Below are 21,983 nucleotides of genomic sequence, written 5' to 3'. Positions count from 1 at the left end.
AAGCCAATGCAAGAGGATATCTTCAGTCATTGACAGCTATTCTAAGCTTTCAATCATCCACCAGAGGCTGATTGAAAAGTATAGATCATTATGACCTCACAGTGTTTTTAATGAGGAAATCATTACATCATAATGAAAACCAATACATTGCTCAAGTTCCTGTTGAGCGAGGCTGAATGGCTGTCTCCTGGGAACCAGGGACTCTGAAGAAAAATGAGAGTCCTAGTAGGTAATGAGCTGAGCATGGACTCCTGTTGCCGTTGTGAAGAACACTAGTGTTGTCCTTGAATGTATGAACTGGAGGCTATACAACAGGAGCAGAGAGAATATGTTTTCTTTCACTTGGTGTGGTTTGACTGCTCCTAGAATGCTCTATGTAGCTCTAATACCCTGAATCCAAGAAACACATTGATGGAAGTAAAAAGCATTTGAAGAAGACTCATGAGAAGGATTTGAAAATACACCATTCCAGAGAACAATTTGAGGCTTTCAGAGAGGAGATTAAAAGGTAACTTAAGTTTAAATACCTAAGAATAAGAAATTTTCTTGTAGAGTCTTCAGTCTAGCAAAAGAAGATTGAAAAAAGATTCAAGGACACAGAACTGAAACAAAATAGAATCATACCAGATATGAGGTCTGTAATTTTTATGTGACTGTAATTGACCGTTGCCAATTGGAGTCAGAGAACTGCAGTGATATTGGACAATTAATCTAAAAAGGAAGAATTAGAGAGAAATCAGCTGCTTGTTGTTTGCACTGGGCAGAGTCTTTCTGAAGGGAATAAAAAAACTTGTGTTCTGTAGGAAGCATAAAAAAATAGAGACAGGAAGAGAGAGGATATGTTTAATGACATGAGCTGAATTAATGAAAAGTACAAACAGGAAGGTATGTTCTCAACTTGAGTAACACTGTTCATTTATCTGAAGAACTGATGGAGGAAATGCATCTATTTCATAGAGCACAGCTGGGCAACAGTATTTTTGTGATGAAACCCAGAATGCATTTAATAGTGCTGTGGTGAAGAGATGTAAACATGAATGATAAATTTAAGAAAAGTCAAACCAATGCTTTATAAGGGTCTAACTGAAGCCAAGGAGGAGTGTTATAATGTTGTTCAAACATCAGGTTATAAAGAGGAGAAATTCTGAGACGGGGGAAGAAGCCATCACCGCTCAAGACATACAAATATAGAGTAATGGCACAGGGAAAATGGGTGATGAAACAAAGGGAGTAACCTAAAAGAAATGAATGTTCCACAGCGTGCAAGAGGAACATTAAAAGAGAGTTAGTCTTTAGCAGAAGAAATGCAAAGAGAAGGAAAAATAGCTTTTGTGGTGTAATGTACACAGAATTTAGGATTACATTGGTCTAGTACAGCCCTTTAGAGCTGCTGATTGCAGAGCTGAAAGAAGACTAAAGCTCTTTGATTTAGGTAGTATATAGCTTGGTAAGGAAATTCAGAAAAGAAAAAGGTAAATAACTATTTTTTAATATTTCTTTCATATTCTTTGTCTACCTATAAGGAAACAGTTTTTTAGTGAGGCAGTAGTGAAATATTTAAAGGAGAAAGCTTTTCATTTTCATTGGGAACATAGAGACAGATTAACCTTTTTTGAGTCAAAATCTTGATAAAAGACTCAACTTGAGATATTTTGTTAAAGGCTTAGCTACCAAAGAATAAAAGTACTTAACTCTTCAAAGTACTTTTTCAATAGAAACTTTGGCAGAAAAAAAGAAAACTAAATTTACTATGAGAAATAAATGAAGGAAAGACATTCTGATAGATAGTAATTTCAATTAAAAATCTACAGGTGCTGCACTTCCTTGAAGATACAAATTTTACAAGCTCTGTCACTAAAACATAAAATTAAGATAATCATGAGGAAAGCTAAGCAGTAGGAGACATAAATTTCTCTTGTTTCCTTAGGAAAGCCTATACTGAGGCCTGAAACTACAGGTAGTAATGGTGATTTACAGTCTTAAGGCCCCTAATTTGAGTAGTTTCCCTGAAGAAAAGTTTTCTGATATTCTATGTTTTTAATGAACATAATTTTGATAAGAAGGCATTACGTTTAGCTTAGAGTGCATTTTATTGCAGCCCACTGTCATACATATTATTGTGTACAGTTCAAAAGGTATTTGCATTTTATAGTAAATTCCTCAAAAGTTTATGAATATTGGATTGTCCTGACTGTGTTTTTATTCTTCTCTCAAGAATTGTAAAATTTTAGTCTCAGTTCCATTATTCATCTGCTGCTTTGTGATATTTGTTCTTACTTTTCATGAAAAGGAGTTAAAAACTTCTTTATATATACAAATACATATTTTCTTATTTACATATATTCACTGTGTATCTCTAGACTTGTGTTTACACTGGCAGCTTTTGTAGTAGGCATCCTGTGTAGGGTATTCAGTTTATATATGTCAGATCCTCAAGGGCCATGGCTTTTGCCAGATGAAGCACTTTTGATTTTGAGGCTGATGAAACACAGTGCTATTATTGATCTGTGCATGACACAGCCTGTCTCTCTGCTGGCAGAGTGTAGCAACATTTATCCAGGAATTTGTGAAATGTCACTCGGATCATGTTCATAAGGTAAACTGTGCAAAAACCAGGATCCAAGCTGAGAATCCATGAGGAATTGGACGTGACTCTCTTATTCCTTCATCCTATCTTCTAGGTCAGCCAAGTGGTATTTGTTAAAACAGTGTATGTGTTTTGTATTAGGTGTTGAAGAAAGTATGATTATTACTATGAACACCCTGTACAATATAGTCATACTGCTATTTTACTCAGTTTTTTAGGTCACTTGGGAGAACAATATTTTAAGTCAGTGAAAGTGATCTAAATATTGCAAGTCTATAATTTCTGTTCTGTTTGTAAGAAAATGATGGTTCCTGTACAGCTCCAACCAGGAAACTCTGCCTATATTTTCTAAAGAATTTAACTTTTCTTGCTTCATTTTGCCTTTAGAGATGTGTGGCATTAACATGTTTGTCATTACGATCTCAGTAAGCAATAGTGGTCAAAAAGGGTGTGTGACTGTTTCTAGACATAAAACTGCCAAAATACTGATATTTATGTTTTGTTTCTTTATAAATTATCATTGAAAAATGCTGCACATTTTTGTTAGTATCAAAAGCATGTCGTGTAAAAAATGCAAACTAAGGAAAGTGATAAAAAAAGCAAACTTCCATTTACCATTTATCTATTTGTAAAGGGTCAAGTGTGACTTTTCCAGGCATTTTTAAAAACTAGTGTTTCAACAATAGACTCGCTGTTATCTGCAAATGGATGTTGCACCTTCTTATTAAAAAAAAAGGTTGTTTTAAAGTCTAAAAAAGACACAAAAAGCTGCAATTCTTAATTTTCATTTTCTGTTTATGAAACAGTTCTAACAGTGACAACTTGAAAGTTAGCCATGAAACAAAAAAATAATTATTGTGATACTTGCCAACATTTTTCAATTTTAAACATTAACATCTTTAGAAAAGTCTCTAGATAATTTGATTTAAAAATCAGTTACTAGATAAGGTAAGAAGAAACAGGTTATATTGAAGTTAAAGGTTTGAGTTTGGCTATCTTGGGATTTTTTCCCAAGTATAACCAGGATTTTCTTTTATTTCTGAAAGATAATTTCTGTAGTTTGAATTCCATAAGGCCAGATCAAGATTTAAATGAAATATTACTTGTGAATGACCACTGAAATATACTTAGTCTCTAGTTTTTAAAATGTTTTCCCATCTTTCTACATAAAAAGTATGGTAAGCCAACAGGGGGAAAGTTGTTGTTGGTCATGAAAATATATTTGCATATGTGATGCATGTATTTTTACATGTTATCCCTCCCTTTACAAGATCGATATATGTGAGATGCAAACTCATGAGTTGTGGAAAAAGCCAAAATCGCAGTTCATTGGTTTGGGGGATGGTTTGGGGTTTTTTTTGCTTATGGATATGTGTGTTTATTTTGCAAAGGTCCACAGGTTGGACAAATACTGGTGTGTTTCTCAGTAACATGAAGATGGTATTTCATAGCATGAAGGCCACCTGCTTGTCAAATCTCCTGCTTCTCATAGTAGAACCATTGCCAGCTTGTCAGGCATTATTTCTTACAGAGAATTTCAGAGAGGACATTTATTTTGCTATTTAGCAGTGTCAAGGCAGTCTGTGAAATATTGTGTCTTGTTTTGGGCACCACACATAAAATACACATATAGGAAGAAAGGAACAAGAATTCTAGGAATTTTTGAACATGTCAACTATGAGAAAAGATTGAAGGAGTGTAATTAATGAAATCTATAAAATAACAGATCAATGGTAAAGACTGAAGGACTGTAATAACCACTTTCCAATGCATAAAAGATTTTTTAAAAGGGCTAGTGGTCAGTTTGTGCTTCCATCTCCTTTAAGGAGAATGGATTTAAGTTTTCGAGAAAAGTGATTCAGATATAAGGCAAATTTTCTCTCTGAGGGCACTGAAGAACTGCAGAAGGCTGCCAGGAGAATATTCTCTGTGGTTAAACCAAAATTTTCAGGAGTAGTCTACTTATACTCTTTTGCACATGTGCTAAATTTAATGTATTCTTGACATCATTACCAGTCTTTCTCTTGTAGCAATTAATTTTTTTTTCCTCATTCTCAAATGGAAGGACTTTTTTTAGGTAACTAGCACAGGAAAAATATCTTAATACTGAAGACTTTGAACAATGGAGCTAGCAGCTAGTACTTGCAAACTTTTTCTCCTTGGACACCAAGTTCGTCTTTTCCTCCATGCAGCTTACTACTGATTGGTTTCTAGTAAGATGTATCAGTGATCAGAAAGCAGGACCATAACAACAGCTCCCACATCTTGTCCTTGGGGGAACAATGTCAGAAAGAAACATATTTGGTCCTAGAATTGTTTTGAACTCCTCCAGATTTCAGAAGGAAAATCTTCTCCTTCACCAGTTCAGACCAGTTAGGTCTTCTGCAAAGCTTCAGTTTCCTGTGTTTGACCCTATTTTCTTACCGATCCCTAACTGAGATTTCTTTGTCTAGTTTATTACACAAAGGGAATTGGATTTTTTGTTAGAGCTTGCATCTTACTCTAACTTTCTCATTCCCACAATCCCTTGTTTAAGCTTGTTCAAAGTTAATGCTTGTGCTCTGTTGTCCTGGCTACTCCCTTTCACTACAGGAAGAAACTTCAAAAGACACATCCATAGCCAGGAGTACAAACCAGAAGAGTACAGCCGTTCTCATCACTTTACCAAGGAAGATGCATGAGCCTTCAGACTGCATTTGATTTTTTACTTTTTTTTTCTTTTTGGTCTCTCTAGGCAAAAAGGAATAGGAGTCAAGAGCTAAGTAATCTTCGACAACAGTAGAAAAGGAAAGTGTTACAACTAAGACTACTTCTGAGACAAAAAAAAAAATGGTATCTGGGAACTACACCTGAGATTTCTTTTTAAAAATGGTTATCTACAGCATTCCCTCCTTGGGATTGTCCTCATTTTTCTCTGCCTTAGATCCCAGTTGTTGCAGACAGTGAGTACTGGCTCACAGGATTATTTGGCATCCCTACAGAAGTCAGACACTATTACTCTCCTTGTAACCCTAAGGGAAGAGTTTTTGTGCTTTTGAAGCCATGTTTGTTTGCCTGAAGTGCCTGGACCTCGTGGACTCAGTTACTGCTACAGGAGGTAGAAGAGTGTTTATACTTCCTTACTAATGCTTTCCACCATCTGATTTGCTCTCCTACAGTTTCATTGGCACTTAATGAGGTAATCATGGACTGTTCCCATAGCTTGTGTCATGTTCAGGTTTATTTTTTATCACTCCAGGCTACCTTTGATACCTAATGTGGCAAGAGCTTCAGTTTCTGTCTCAGCAATGGAGACTGTATGACTAGCATGTCTCACAAGATTTGCAGGCACTGGAAAAGGATTTACTTTTTGGTGGCTGAACTGGTCTGCCTGTGCACAGTTTTCTGTTCGTTCATAGATTCAAATGCAGTCCTGTGGTCCTTAGGGTATTATGTCCACCAAAGAAAAATGTGTGACTTTGTCTATTATCTCAGTGAAGCAAGCAGAAGAGAATGAGGGAAGTACTAGGAGACAGCAGCTGTAGGTCTGGTTCAAGCTGGGACATTGTATTGCAGGGATTAGGCACAACTACAATGTTGTCCTCAAACTGTTCATGTATGTGAAAATAATTAATTGCCCAAATGAGTCACAATATTGATGATAACCGTGATAAAGGAAAAGTATATTTCATTTTATACATTAGGCTGAAAACATGGCTTTTTTTTGTTATGGTCTCTTCAGCTGTTTAATATATAGTGTAAGGAGTACTTTACCCTAAACTGTTCATTTATGCCTGTAATTTTAGCAAGGGTTCCAATGATAACATAAATTACAAATTAAAGATAAGACTGTGGGGGTTCATTTGCAAGAAACCAGGGATGAATTACCACTTTAATTTATATGCATTACATTGTAGTGGTAATTTTTAAATGCAATTCATGATTTTGAAAAATATCCCTGTCTTTGCATCCTCCACAAAGTATCTGTCATCAGCTTCCTCATACCTCTCAGAAGTGGCTAGCAATATGCCTTTAATTTCTTATATAGAAATGTAAATAATACATGAATATTTGTACAGTATCACCTTTATGTGACTAGAAAAATTCCAGGTTTTTTACCTTTTTTTTTCCCCCAACTCTTTGTTGCATATTTGTATTTTTGTCCTGCTCTATGAGAACATTGGACTTTTCCAGTAATTAAATTTGTTAAAACAGTTTACACTTTAAATGTTTTGCTTTTACACAGCTTTCTACATTAAAAAAAAAAAATATCAAAAAAGCTTCTAAGGACATTTTTTTCAGCTTTTGTTGATATCTGAAGCAGTTATAAATTAGGTGTTTAAATAATGGTATAAAATTAAATATAGAGCTATCTTTATAAGTTTTGTTCCTTGATTATTGCTAACCACTTCTAAGAATACCTCTGATTTATTAGTAATTTTTATCTCAAAATACTTCTATCACTTCCTCAAACCTTTGTACGTTTCAGACACATTTTCTGTAAGTTGACAGAAAATGGTCTTTAACAGTTGAAAAGTTGAGATTTAAGCAAACGAAAACAATACAGAAACAGGAGGCCAGAGTATGGGAGATGGAACAGCTTTCCCTACACGCACAGAATTCCTGCCCACTTATATTTGAGATGCGGAAGTATTTCAATAGAAAATGGTTCACTCTTTAAAACAGATGGAAATGAGGAGGGGTTAAATTAATATTTCACCATTCTTTCAGCTGTTTTGCTTCTTTCTTGCTTATATATTCTTTTAAAAATAATTGTGATTTTTAAAGATATGAAGCTGTATGCTTCGGAAATAAGCAGGTAAATCAAAAGAAAGTTTAAAAACAGTCTTTAAAATAGCATTTTCATTTTGGTTTCTCTCTATTTTATGTGAGCTATACGGAAAACAGATGGAAGCATTATTAATTTTTTCCCCCAATGAGTTTTAGTGCAGCATATTTGTATGTGTTATCTGAAACATATGAATACTTAGTATTGCTGCTGTTAAATTCGTAATGAGTTGTAGGGATTGTGAAATTCCCTGACTGGCTCTCATGCAAGTAGTTCATTTGCAGTGCTTAGATGTGTTAAGATTAAGCAGGGGGAATATGGCAAGCACTATCCCTGACCCTAGATGAAAAATTCAAATTTCTAGCTTTATGAGTTTGCCCCAACTCTCGTGTTTGGTGAAAATCAGATAAATACTGTGTAACCCTGCAAAAAATCTTGCAGTAAAACCTGGTCCTAACTGTAAAAGATTGCATGGATTCCATGTCTTATATTGAAAATTCTCTAGTAAGTAGAAAGACATGGAAATCTTGGGGCAAATTTTATGCATCAGATGGAAGCCTTTGCTTGTATATAGCAATACTTGATGTGCACAGGCATGTTAGTGTTGGAATACCCAAGTCAACTTGTATTTGTTTAAATGGCAATGGTGGGTACATAGAAACATTGGTTTTGGACTTCAGCCCCATCTTCGCAACTGGCTTGCTATAACATTCAGACATTTTCAAGTGGGACAGTGTTGTGATATGTCTCCAGTTGTATTTTCATTTTTAATTTAATTGTAGTAAAACTTATTTGAATGTACCATGTTGTGTCTGCATAGATATTAATACTTCAAATAAATTAAACTACGTATGTAAGATATAGTATAATATACTGTGATCTTAAATATTTTTCTTTTTAAGAAATATTAATTTTTTAAGTTCTGTAATTTTTATCTGGAAATATTAAGGCCTGTAGACAAGGTCCTGCACATCTGTATATTCTGGCAGCTTGCATCTCTGCATTGGAAACTCAGTCCCTGCAAAAATTAAAGCACATAGTTGTGATCATATAATTGATCATAATGAAACTACTTATATAAGTAATGTTACATACATAGTTAATAGTCCTTATATTACTTTGAAATTTGCAAGGACAGATGGAGTGCTGCATCTGCTTTAGTACGAAAGCAAGACAGTGTTCTTAATATGTACACAAATTAGGCATGAGATACAGCAATATTTACTCATACAGAGACATGAAATGAAAGCGATAGAAAAGGCAAACTAATATAGAACTGCTGCAGGTCAAAACCCTTATCTTTGAACTAGCATTATCGTTATACAGATGACATGTTTTAGAAGCATTTTCATCATATTAAAAAAATTGTTACCTATATCATTACTAAGTTTTTTCTTATTTCCATAATTTATTTGAAAAATCATTGGTTGCACAATATGCAGTTCTGTATTCAGGCTTGTATGTTTATAACAGCAGATGATTTCTTGGAGAATTGGGCCAGAATATATTAGTCCGAATCATTTATACATGAGTGTTTGTGTGTTTCTCTAGAATAGATATATGTGTTCTGGTCTTGATCTGTGTGGTATTATTATTCTTTACAAAAGGAAAAAAGACAAAACAAAACAAAATTTAAAGTGGACCTATCTGCTCTGATTTTATTGATATTATTTTTTTATTTCATAAGATGCTGTAGCCAGATAAAATGTTGTAATATTAGGCTTTTATAAGTTGTAGAATAAATTGAGCTATAAATTAGCTATAAAATAGCTAAATTAAAATTACAAGTAAAACATTTGTTTATGAAGTGGTATACAGTAAATAGGCCTTTATAAATTATGATTACTCTGATCAGTACTAGCACATGATTAAGAAGACATTTGAAGACTTTGATAAGAGTCTTTGTTAGTGATTACAGCTGTATTCCCAATAATAGCTGAATTTATAATTTGTATGTGTGAAAGGGCCATTTGTAGATACCAGTGTAAACATTGCTTTTATAAAGCTGATGAACTGCAAATGTGTTACAGTGACATTATCAATAGGACAAGTATATTTTTTCTTTAGTAACATACTTGAGATGAGAAATATACCTCTTATCTGCATGCTGATATCTGTATTTCTCTGCTGGGAACTAATTTAAACACTTCATGAGAGATTGACATTTTCAGTGCCTTAAACATCCTTAAAAGCTGCTTTGTTCATTGCAAACCATATTTAGTATGACCTCATAATAATGTAGCACACCTCAAGTGTCATGGCTGTCTTTACTATGCACATTGGAGCTGTGTTCATCTATACTAGACAACTGCACTTCAAGGAAAGATTTTTTTTTCTTGATAGGCAATTAGCAGTAATTAGGAAGATTCACTTCAGTAAGATGTCAACATGAGATTGTTTAAAAAAGTTGAATGTCAGTGGCTTTAAAAGAAGTTTTTTTTTTTCCCTGACACATAGGTATGGCATGTGAAACATGAAATGTTAATTTAACTTTTCTGCTTATTATTCATGCACAATATTATTTTGTCATTCAGATATTACACTGACAGAGTGCAAAGGGTGTTAAAATAGTGCTGCTAGAATAAAAGGAGGATTAATCTACCATTGGCCAATTAGCCAAAGGGTACTTAATGGTCTCTAAAGGCTACTGAAGTCTAACAACTAGCTAAAGCACTGGCAAAAAGTCCTCTATATTACCTTCATTTACTTGACATTTTGTGAAACAGTCAGCTGCTGATAACTGCATTTGGCTGAAAAAAAAAATATAACTCAGTGATACAGTAGATTTTACTAAAATTTCAGAAGAATAAATGGCAAATAACTTTCACATTTTAGAACTATTTCTTGCTTTTGGCGGGCCTTGTTTCAATTTAGGGATAGGATATTAAGCCACCAAAGACTTCTGTTTCATATTTTGTCTTCATGTCTGGAATACTAAGTAATCAACCACTTACAGCACTTGCATGAAAAAAACTTTCACTGAGGATTTGGAGTTATTTGCCTTTTCTCTATATGACCACATTAAGTATGCAGCACAGTTGGCTTTATAGTCTGGTATATATCTTTTCATATTTTCAGATAGCTGCATACCACCTTTATTAATTTTAGCTTTTTTTTCCGTGACCCATCAGGCAGAGGTAGGTTTTGATTCAAGAGAAAAAAACAGGGTCAAGATTAGTGGGACTGACTCAATAAATTTTGCCTTGGATATTGTAAGTAGGATTATCATTATGTTATAATAACATTTGATGGAGTGTCTAAAATCATACATACCTAACTCGGTGCCTGCAAATATGTTTTGTAAAGTTCTTTCATGGTTTATGCGTGCAACAAGTACTACTTATCTTGTATATTTTTCATGGTCAAGCTAAAGCTGTGAGAAAATAGCATTCTATTTAAAACCTTCAGACTGTTAGATTTTAGAATAGAACTTGGTATAGTAGCTATGCATATAGCAAATGTATTTTATTACCTACTGTAGCAAGGGTTCTTAGAGAAAAGAAAAAGGAATATGTTGACTTCAGGTGCCTTATAGACTTCTCTATGCACATTGTAATGTTTTCATCTGCCAGGATTTTAGGATGAGAAGCTTCATAGCAAATACGATTTTTACACATCTGAGGATATTTATATTAGTTACAGCTGGGTTACAAAATGAGTAGTAAAATAAGGTTGTGTCATTGCTTAAAAAGGGTTTCAAGAATACCTGATTTACATCCTATTTTATAATTTTGCCTGGAAGTACATGCTATATAATATATTCTGCAAATATAAATGCATGGGATCACATACAGCAGTGGCAGTACAGTATCAGCCACCACCAACAGAAATGTCATTTTCATACATGCCAGTTGCAGTAGGAGGGTGACTCTGCTGTAAACTGAGCTAGAAGCTTCTCACAGGTTCATTGTGATGCCAAGGAGCAATAGGCCGTTCCACGAGCTTCCTACATTAATCCATTGGGCCTTCCACGTAGCTGTCTTTCTGAGCAGAGGGATTATGGTAAAAAGCCTTGCTGAGTCACTGGAAGTTTTACATTGACTACATAGAAACTGAAATTTTCATCACTTATCCCTTTGTGTACAGCAGAACAGAGTGTCATGGGTATACCAGGAGCAAGGAGATTAAGATAGATGGATGTTAAAATATTGAATCTATAAACATCTGTTAAACCAAAACACTCTGGAGGAGGTGCAGCAGACAAAGGCCGCTACATCGTGGAGGAACAGCGGTAGCCTGCCTTTACCAACATCTGGTCTAGCTGGTATTTAAGATTCTACCTTTCATCCTGGTGACCTCTTCCCCAGGAGTAAATCCTTTTTACTCTGTCACTCAGGATTTGTGTGCGTGGTAGCACCGCCCCCCCCCCCCCCCCCCCCCGTATCTAAAAAGAAAAGTCTTGACCTAAAACTTAGCAAGTGGTGAGGGACAGAAGGGTAATGAGCTTGCTTCTTAAGTACATAAATGCAAAGAATATCTTTTAGGCATAAATACCTTGCCGGGACAGGGGGGCTGTTTTTCACATCCTACATAGATTTATATGGAATTTTCACATAACCTTTCAATATATTGCAAGTAGGAGAATAATGCAATAGAATTATCAACCCTATAACACCATTTACATTGTGTCCAGAGCTGTTAAGGGACAACCTTCTTGATATGTCTGATTGCAACTGTGTCTCTGGCTTTATCTGCTTTTGCAAGTTGAGGGGTGTTTGTCTTGTACATCATATACTGCTTTCACTTCAACCTCGTAGTTCTGATGCTGTTTCTGAATTTATGTACATTCATAGTTTAAGTAATTTTTTTCTACCTCCTCACTTAAGTAAATTCTATAACCAGTGTAGCACTGTTCTCTTTGGCACTTGTCCCATGAAAGCCCTTTCTTTTTCAGCATATTTGCTGTCATTTTGGGGAATGTGGCCACTGCAATCATGGCATTTTAGACCAGATGCATTTTGGTGGCAGCAGTAGCCTAAGAAACTTATGAGAGTCACAAGGTATCTTGGGCAGATATAGGGGCATTTGTAATTTTAATCAGAGCTATTGATCTAGCTATGATTTTTTTTTTGCTTTTCTTTTTATGAATAATTTATTATAGAGACACTGAATCATGAAATTCCGCATGTAGAAATATTGGCTGTACTGGACAAATTAACCTAATCCTTATATCTTTCTGTACTATATCTTTCTCTACTACTGTTGTTGCTTATTAAAGTAGCCTTCATTTTGTGTTTTACTCAGACTATTAATTGTGAGAATAATATATTAAATTAAGGAATAGCCAATTAGAAAATACATTAACACTATTTATCTTGTGTTCAATAATGACAGCAGATGCAGAAGAGAATGGAAGGATTAACCCCTATACTAAGAACAGTACTTACCTCAGATACATATATAAACTGCCCATTGGCTTTAATAAATGCACTTAAGTTTGAAATACTGTTAGAGTTTTGACTTTAAATACAGGATGCTTTATCTCATATCCATGATATTTTTTTAAGCTAATGCAAAATCTACAAGCATTCTCATGTCATTCATAATGGGAATAAACATGACCTTAAGTAGTTTTTCTTTTATTTGGGTATATATGTAGTCTTCAGATGATCAGTATGGAAGTGTATGTGTATAGAATAAACACATGTATATAAAAAGTTTTTCTAATAACATCAAACAGTATAAAATCTATTTTTGAGTTAAATAAAAAAATGCTTGGAAATAGAACACTATCTTTAACTTTCTCTCACCTCTGTTTTTTTGTGTACCAGCATATAATCAGGCACAGATTTATTCATTTCAAGCTGTAGTCTCTTCTCCAGCTTCTTATAAAGCTTCTTTACAAAGAAAGGTTTTTTTGCCTTTTGAGAGATTTCAATACCATTTTGTATAATTGTTCCTTATGTAAAGTACTGTATTACAATCTTCTTTGGAAAAACAAGATAGTAATGTAGTTACCCTCTTAAGAAGCAGAGAGTTGTTATGCCATTGGTGGCTTTCAACTGACTACAGATTTGTGAAAGTTAACCACTAGCATGAAGATTATTTCAGTTCCCCTTTTCGCAGAACAACGTTCAATATTATTTAAATTAAAACAAATATTTTATTTAAAAGATTAGCTCTATAACGAGTACTGTGAAATATATTGTTACAAAGATTGAGTAAGTCTTGTCAGTTGTCAATCAAGTGCAACAAGACTGAGAGTTTGTTTGCATGTTATTTATTTGAACTAAATCCCTAACAAGCTTCGTCTGCTAATTGGACTTAGCATTTATGTTGCTAAATGAGAAGCGTTTTGGCTGCAGCGTAGGGTGGTAAGACCTACCCAGTGGAATAAACAACTAACATCTGTTATCCTGTCCTGCTCCAGCTTGGCTTTTACCACTTAAGTACCTCAGCCTTAGAATCAAGGTTATGGAATATGTGGTTCTCTGGCTATGGTGCATATATGTGAAAGGGAAGAAATAACACAACATGAGTAAAGACCAGCCAACCAGAAGATATTTAGTGCAGCTGGTCCACTTTGCTTTAACCTCTACAAGCCCTACAAATATCAAAACAAAAGCCAAGAGAAGGGTGTATGTTTTATAGCAGTTGTCAACACAGCAATTCAAGTGAGCTTACAGTGGTCACCATTAAAACAAATTTGACATTTAACCACCTTTAATACGCATTGGTGTCTGAGACACCTTGGTATTTCTTCATGCTCTGTGTAGAAATAATTGCTGAATCCCAGAGAGGCTCTAGGTAAACAGGTTTCAACAGTAACTACTGTTACAGTTTTGTATGATAATTTTTGCCTGTCATGGTAAAAATAGAAATGTGTACAGTCAAAATTGAATTAGCTTGCCTTTTAAAAGAATTGCTTGTTTTTAATGTTAGTTGATTTCTCTTTCCTGCTGGGTTTGATCTTCGCGTGGACTAAAGAATTCAACCAAACAGCTATGCAATATAATTACAGATAATATATACTCTTTCATTTCTCTTGAAATCTGAACCAGAGACGCATCATATGATCAAGGAGAAATATTTTTAGGATGCAATTGTAATTGTTTCTTCTATTTGTAAAACAGGTGTTGACCTCCAACCTGGCCAAGTGGCAACAGGAGAAAGAAGATTTACAAGGAAAATTGAAGTTGAGAGAACATCTGTCTCAAACTGCTGGCAAGAGTGATGCCATACCATCTCCTTCAAAGAACACTGATTTAGAGATGAAACAGCTGCAGTGCAAACTAAAGGTGACAGAACAGATTATCTAGTGCTGAGGATAATTCGTATGAACAGTATTTCATAACTGGGTCAAGCAGATATATGTATACTCACATGCATATAATTTATGTATCTTAGCCAATGATTAGCAACTTGGGCGTTAGATAACCTTTGGTGTTAAGTAGATATGTAGTCATAAGCAGGAGAATTAAAAGTTACAATTGAAACAATTCTTGCAGATCAAATAGGCCAGACAGGGAGGCTTTCTGGGTTTCACACAATGATTAAATGCATCTTGTTGGAAAGTGCTGTGGAATTACTGCAATGAGAATTGTGTTGATTCCTGGCTTCCTTTAAGAAGGAGGTAAGCAATAGCTGCCTGTAAAAGGGGAGCAAAGAATTTGATCTGATGGGGCAGCTCAGGTAATGTAACAGAGTTATGTTACCTATATGTCACTACTATTCTCGTCTTCAAAGAGACGTCATTCTTTTTGTAGTTGTATTTTTGTAGATTAGCTGGTAGAAGAATACTAACTTGTTGATTTCATTTTTCATTCTCCAGTGATTCTGTTAGATGTGGATGATGTAGGTGCTGGATTGTATTTATCTGAGAGCTTTCTCAGCAGGTGGCCTGACTTGAACATAATAATTCTTCCTCTCTTCTCACTGGCGGAAATATATGTGCAACAGAATGTCTTAAAGTTGTTTTTTTCCATCATTTTTGTTTAATATTTGAGGAAAAAGAAAAGGTCAAAATGGTATAGCTTCTTGCTGCTAGAAGAAATGGCAGACTAGCAAGCTGGCTGCCAAAGGCTCAACTACAAGAAAAGGCCATATATGAGCGATATAGCTGGCTCTGGCTCTGAGTCCTAGATTAGCTGTGCTAGTGCACGAGATGCGGGTAGTGCTCAGACCTCTTAGCTATTGATGGTAATCATGGTATTACAGATCTTGGCTATACCACGCTGAACGTGTAACATCTAAATTCAGGGATTACTAAAGGTAGGTCACATTAATAAAGAGATGAGGGCAGCAGGGAGTAGCCCTGAAAAGGTGATAATTTGATCTACTTTAATTTTGAGAAAGAGATCTTGAAACCATACGTGCTGACTTCTTGAGTGGTGATTTCAGATTTGGGTTTGACTAATCTGCTTCTGTTGCTGGTGAGTGGTAATTTCTGTTAATTAGGGTTGTTCCTTTTAGATCTGTGTCCTCATTACCCAGAAACCTAGTAGTCAATTTCTCTACGAAAGTAAGAAAAATAAAAAATGAGGATTTTCTTTTTAAATACTCTGAGTAACACTCATGCTAGAAGCCTACTTTGCATGTGAATTGCAATTTATATTGCTGAAAAATCAAATTTTTTTTTGTTTCTGCAGCAGAGGAAACATATAGCAAGCATATATAAATCTGATGTCAAAAATACTAACATGACTTTTAATTCCTTCTTAAAGATATACTACATTTTTAATGTAAAAAATAAGCTATGTATGCAAAACTACGTTTTAGAGTAAACATAGTCTGTGACCCCAAATCCAGATTAGTAAATTCACTAGTTGCTGAATTGGGTGAGAGTTTTGACTATAAGTGCCTCAAAAGCAACTTAAATCAAGTTACTGAAATTCTTAGCCTTATTTTGACCTAATAATTTTTCAAAAATTTAAGGCCTGCAAGTCATTTTTAGCAGAAGAAATTGGCAATAGTTGTCAACTATTCCTCCAGGCTATCTAGCATACTTAAAAAGGAGATACAAAGTTATTCCCCTAAATGTCTGAATGTGAAAGCAGCAAAAGCTTTATAGCTCAAAATCTCAAAATACCTGGGTTTGTTAGTTAATTTTTTTTCTCAGAGCTATCTTTGCAGTGTTTGTTTATGTTGTATATAAAGATTCCTTTTATCTTTGCCAATAGGAAGAACTGTGTTAAGTGTGGGTGGTGAGTTTGGAAGCAAAATACCATAAGCATATGTCATTGCCTCTGAGCACGAGCAGAGGCCCATCTAAGTATTCAAGTTTGTATCTGGTGTGTACACCATGTAACTGGGTGCTGCGCTTCACGGTAATGAAGCTCAAGCTCAGCAAACAGGTCTCAGGAATATTCTGCTACCATACATCATTTTAACAATTTTCTGGTTATACCTCACATTATAATAATAGTAAATAGACTAGACAAGTTATTAAGAACAATATTTTACATCTAACTATGCACACAAGAATATATACTCCCCTTGAGGTGCACAGAGTTATGTACAATACTCCCATTAATGTTAATAGGTGTTACAAGTCTGCACTGAGCAGAGAAATTCTCCTGAAGTACCCTTGTTTACAGCGTGTCTGATCTGTTCGCTTATTGTTTATACCTAATGAGTAAAAAGCTTTAGTACAGAGGTTGAACCTGCATGCATATATGCACACATATATGTTGTGCTTACACTTAACACGTATGTATCTTTTGGCAACACCTTTTGGAGGTCTGAAATCTTTATATGTGGTATGTTTGAGCTGCCATTTTCAGCAATGGCATTCAATGCATATGCTCAGATAGGTAAAATGGCTACTTAGTTAAATTTTGTATTTTTATTTCTGTAGAGTGATTCAGTTCCGTATTTACATGTTGGGTAGATAATCTGTGTGTTTGCATGGAGGAATTGAAGTTTTTTTTTACTTCCTACTATATACAATGAGGAAAGGCCAACAACTGTGTAATTCTCCTTCACTGGAATTACACATGCCTGAAAGTTAGGATGATAGAAGTAGAAGTATACCATTCAAGGATGTAGTTCAGATGAAGATCCAATTTTGTTTCTGTTCTGTTCCCTTTTCAACTGACCATGCTATGCAAGAGAAAGTATGGTCCTGATAGGTGCACTGGGCTCGCAGGTATATCGGGGAACATCTGTTAATCATACATTCTTAGAGCAATGGAAAAGTACTGATTTTGGTCATATTTTCCAAGGAATGTACTTCTGCTTAAGTGTTGCTAGAAAGTAAGAATGCTCCTTTTGTGCCAATTTCTAAGAATATTCATAAAACACATGGAAGTTTACACAGCTAATTATTTCAAACAAATTCACTGTCGACTGCAGTAATATTCAGTCTGCTTTATTTATGTTTTAATATTTTTTCAATATAGAGTTCAAATAATGAAATCACTAAGCAATCGGCCACCATTAAGTCACTAAAAAAAGAAGTCCAGGAAAAAGAAGAACGGATTCGGGCACTACACGCAAAGTATGTTCACTCTTCTATCCATTGTGTTTGGTGCCACCCAGTGGCAGCTGTATAATTAACCATTCTTAAATGGATTTTGTAAGAGAATGTTTTATTCTTCTTTTTATTGCAGTCTTGCAGACTGTTACAGGGGTTTTTTTTTTAAACTGGAGCAGTACATGCTAAAATTGCATTTTGTTTAAACTGATGAGTGATTAGCTAGCTACAGTATCTGTATTGCAATAAGAATACCTTAAATCAAAACTCAGACTCTAGAGTAGAATATTTTATCCTTGATGTAAGCCTAAATGAATTCCTCAGCACTGTTAAACACAGTCTTTCAAATACAGTAATTCTTTGCCTAGGGGCTAAGAGACATGTCAAGGTTCAGATGCTCAAACAAGATTAAATATCCAGTCTTACATTCATAAAAAGTTCAAAAGGACAGTTGTATTTGTTTTTATTTGAATTGATTAAGGTTTTCTACTCATTTTGAAATTCACATGTATGGTTGTGAAGTATGCAACTGAGATTTTTATTCTACCTTCTTGAACTCATATAATACTGTTCTTCCATTACATTACTATATAAACATAAGCTATTAGTGTATTCTGTGAATTGCTTGCCTGTCCTGGAGTTTCACTCCTCTAACCATTCTAATTTTTTTATTTGTAGAAAGAATGCAGTTTACTTATCTGAAATCAGTTCATTTCAAAAATGGAGAACTCTTAAAATTGTTAAATTGTGTACATTGTGTATTTTCTGTTTCAAAGTGAAACCGATTTTTTCCACCATAAATTTTAAAATAGTTACTGGTTATCATGCTTCCTTCATAAAATAGATACTGTTTTTTCACAAACTGTAAGATATAATCACCAAAATAACATTAATAGTATATATGTGAAATAGATGGAAGAAATTTTAAGATGCACTGTTTTCCTGGTTTTTTTTTGACATGGTATCAACAATGTTGTATTCCTGAACATATTATCATCATTCATTTTGCTTTCACTAAAAAAAAAAAAAATAAAAATCCAGAAGTCTGAACATTTCAGGTGCTGCTTAATATTTAAAATATTAATTTGTATCATAATGGTGGAGGCATTGTATAAGGCATAATTTTCTCTCTGAACAGAGATTACATTGTAGTACAGGAGAGTTTCTTTTTGTGAGAAGTTTCTGAAAAATGCTGATGTTATTTCTAGGTTTTGCAGTTTTTAAGTATTATTATCCTATCTGACTTATTATAGGCTAGAGATTTTTTCATGTATTTCAGTGTATTATTTGGTTGAAAGGAGACTTCCCCCTTCCACTTTCTTTTGAAAATAATTTTGTACAAAATAGTGTTTGACTGATACCTGCTTGAGACATCAAAGAAATTTAAGTAATTAAATTTTGTGTGTTCAACAGGTTTTTTTGCCTTTTTCTGATAATAGCTTAAGAAGAATTACTATGATTTCAGACCAGGCAAGTTAGAGCATAAACCACAGCAAAAAGCAGATCACAAATAAATTGCATATTTAGAAATAGGTCTGTTTAATAAGAGACTTGAAACTGGTTTTAATGGTTGAGAATAGGGTAAATTGCACGAATCGCATCAGTTTTTATTTAAAAAAATATTCTAAAACTACAGGAGTGATAGTTTGTCTACTGCATTTATACTTTTTCGTTGTTTAAAATAGTTGCATATTAACAATATTTTCTAACAGTGACATGCAGTGTGACTTCTTCCCTTCTAGGATTTCTCGATTGGAGAGGGACCTTAATATGAAAAGACATTTGGTAGAAGACTTAAAGTCTCGTCTAAAAGCAAATCAAGAAAATGAGAAAACCTCTAATGAAACATTAGAAAGTCTTGAGAGAAAGGTACTTCTTTCTTGCTATTGATAGTTTTAGGAGAAGCAAAAGCTGGTGGATTTACAGAAGTTATTTCAACACGCTGTACATACTAAATCAATATATTGCTTTAAGCAAACAACATACAGTTAATTTAAGGGTGTAATTCCCTACACTGTGATTTGTATGAAATCAGTATATGGTGATAGCTTGGATGGATTCAGCATAATTTAATGGATGTTTGTAAGAGGTATAATTAAATATTAAAGTATTCAGAACACTGAATTGCAAGGATATGCTGTAAGTAGTGAGATTTAGTTTTATTCACTGTAAGTTCATAAAATACAGTAGACCTGAAACTAGGGTTATTTTACATGACATGCTAATGAAGTCCATGCACCTCTCCTGGCTATCGTAGTTAAATGCTCTAATATGTTAATCTGTTTTCTACTGCAATGTTATGAATGATTCACAGTTCTTAGCTTAATGTAATTCTGTCTGTGTAGATAGAGCTTAATTTCTATAGCAAATTATTTTCTCCTGCAAAATTCTAGGATGATTTCACTGAAGCTAGGAGAACTTGTATATGTTTTGGCATCTTCCTATATTATCCAAGCAATGTATTGCACTTTGGCCTTTAATACCAGAAAAAGATTATGACATTTTGCTGTCTGTGAGGTTATGCAGCATCTGACCCTGAAATTAACAATTTACCAATTTGCTTCTGTTTTCCTAGAATGTGGGTACTTGCTGAGTATCAAAAGCACTATCTCTGCTTGCAGTCATATAGCACTTTCAGCTCTAGGGAGAGCTACTGTCTTACCCCCTCCATGCCAAAGATAAGGTGTTATTAAGAAATCCACAGCCAGAGAGTGGGAGCATAAGTAAGCAAGGGAGCTAAAGTATGAAACGAGAAAAATACCTCGTTTTGGTTTTAGGTGAAAGATTTAGACTGGAATGATGTACTTTACTGGTGTTCTTTGGGTATTTTAAGCACTGCATTTCTCAGATTCTAGAGAATCAAGTTCCATACATTAATTTGATTATTCCATGTGGAAAATCAACGTGAAAAATGCTACATTATCTTCAGCAGAAGATCAAAGAAATTCCCTGTTACTTGATATTGTCAGGAAAACTTTGTGATTAATAATGTCAGGAGAGCTGAATGATTTTCTAGGAGCATTGGTCTATTTCATTTTACCCCAAATCAGTGTTTGCATTGTATGGCAAAATGATAATAATTATCTAAGAGGCTTTACAGGCTATTAACTTGTACACACCATTTTCTCAGCTGAGTTTTAATTAATGTTTTTACCTCTGATAGCAGAAATGAGTGGAAGTTGTGGTTTGCTCCCTTTTACATGCACCGTAACAGTAAAATATATATAAACAAATGGCTCTGCAAATGAAGAGCTTTTCTTTACACTTAATACAGGTCAAAACTTTATGTAACAAGATTGTGTGCAAACTGATCTCTAGTGGGTAAGCAGGAGAGATTTATTAAAGACTGTAATTTCAGAAGAAGGTACTTTAATCAAATTATTTACACAGTACAGGTATGTTTATGCCATATAGGTAAGCTTAGTTTTGATTTTAATTTTTAAGTTTTATATCTTAATAGTCAATTGCTCTTGGCCTTTCATTATTTCAGGTAAAGGCACTGGCTGAAGACTGTTCGAACAAAAAAACTTCCATTGACTCACTGAAACAAAGACTTAATGTAGCTACAAAAGAGAAGTCTCAGTATGAGCAGATGTATCACAAGGCTAAAGATGATTTGGAGAAAAAGGTATGTTAGAGTTGTGACGGCTCCACTGTGGAACTTTCATATCTCACTTTCAAATGAAAAGTTGCAAGGTCATCAGCTTAGACTTTTTAAATACAGAAAGGGAAAAAAGAGCAGAATAATAGTAATGCGTTTCTCTGATTTAATTTAGTCACGTCACTGAAATTTAGATGCCAAAACATCTGTAATGACTGAAAATGAAATTACTTTTTCCCATGAAATTACATTTTATTTGTTGCAAGTAGAATGTTCTGTGATGTTAACCATTGCGTGCGAGGTTGGTTTGTTCATTCGTTTGTGGTCTACCGTACCTGCCTATCAACTTTTGTCATATCACTGCTGTTTCTCTGCGGATGTATTTCAGGAGCTCAAGCTTACCAACCTAGAGAGCAAAATGATTGAGACTGAATGTGCCATGACTGAACTTGAGACTACTGCATCTCAACAACTACATGGCTTGGCTAAACAGAGCGGACACGCTTTGGAAACCCTACAGAAGAAGCTGCTGCTCACCAATGACAAAATAGAAGAGTTCATGACATTTGTGAAGGTTTGTGTTTTGATTCCCTTTTGAGTGTTCACCTAAATA

The 21,983-nt window shown here is 34.5% G+C and overlaps 1 protein-coding gene across 9 annotated transcripts in view; it reads left to right on the top strand.

Moving 5' to 3' along the window:
• CNTLN (centlein) overlaps window positions 1-21,983 on the top strand; it is a 198,954-nt gene that overhangs the window by 149,169 nt on the left and 27,802 nt on the right. For all 9 annotated transcript variants that reach the window (XM_030004482.2, XM_030004483.1, XM_030004480.1 and 6 more), the window contains 5 exons: window positions 14,429-14,593; window positions 17,696-17,793; window positions 19,512-19,638; window positions 21,260-21,397; window positions 21,759-21,944. In XM_030004482.2, the coding sequence (XP_029860342.1) occupies window positions 14,429-14,593; window positions 17,696-17,793; window positions 19,512-19,638; window positions 21,260-21,397; window positions 21,759-21,944 (714 nt within the window). The remainder of the gene's footprint in view (window positions 1-14,428; window positions 14,594-17,695; window positions 17,794-19,511; window positions 19,639-21,259; window positions 21,398-21,758; window positions 21,945-21,983) is intronic.

This window comes from Aquila chrysaetos, chromosome Z (genome assembly GCF_900496995.4).
Source record: "Aquila chrysaetos chrysaetos chromosome Z, bAquChr1.4, whole genome shotgun sequence".
NCBI classification, from domain to species: domain Eukaryota; kingdom Metazoa; phylum Chordata; class Aves; order Accipitriformes; family Accipitridae; genus Aquila; species Aquila chrysaetos.
This window is presented reverse-complemented; position numbering and strand designations above follow the sequence as displayed.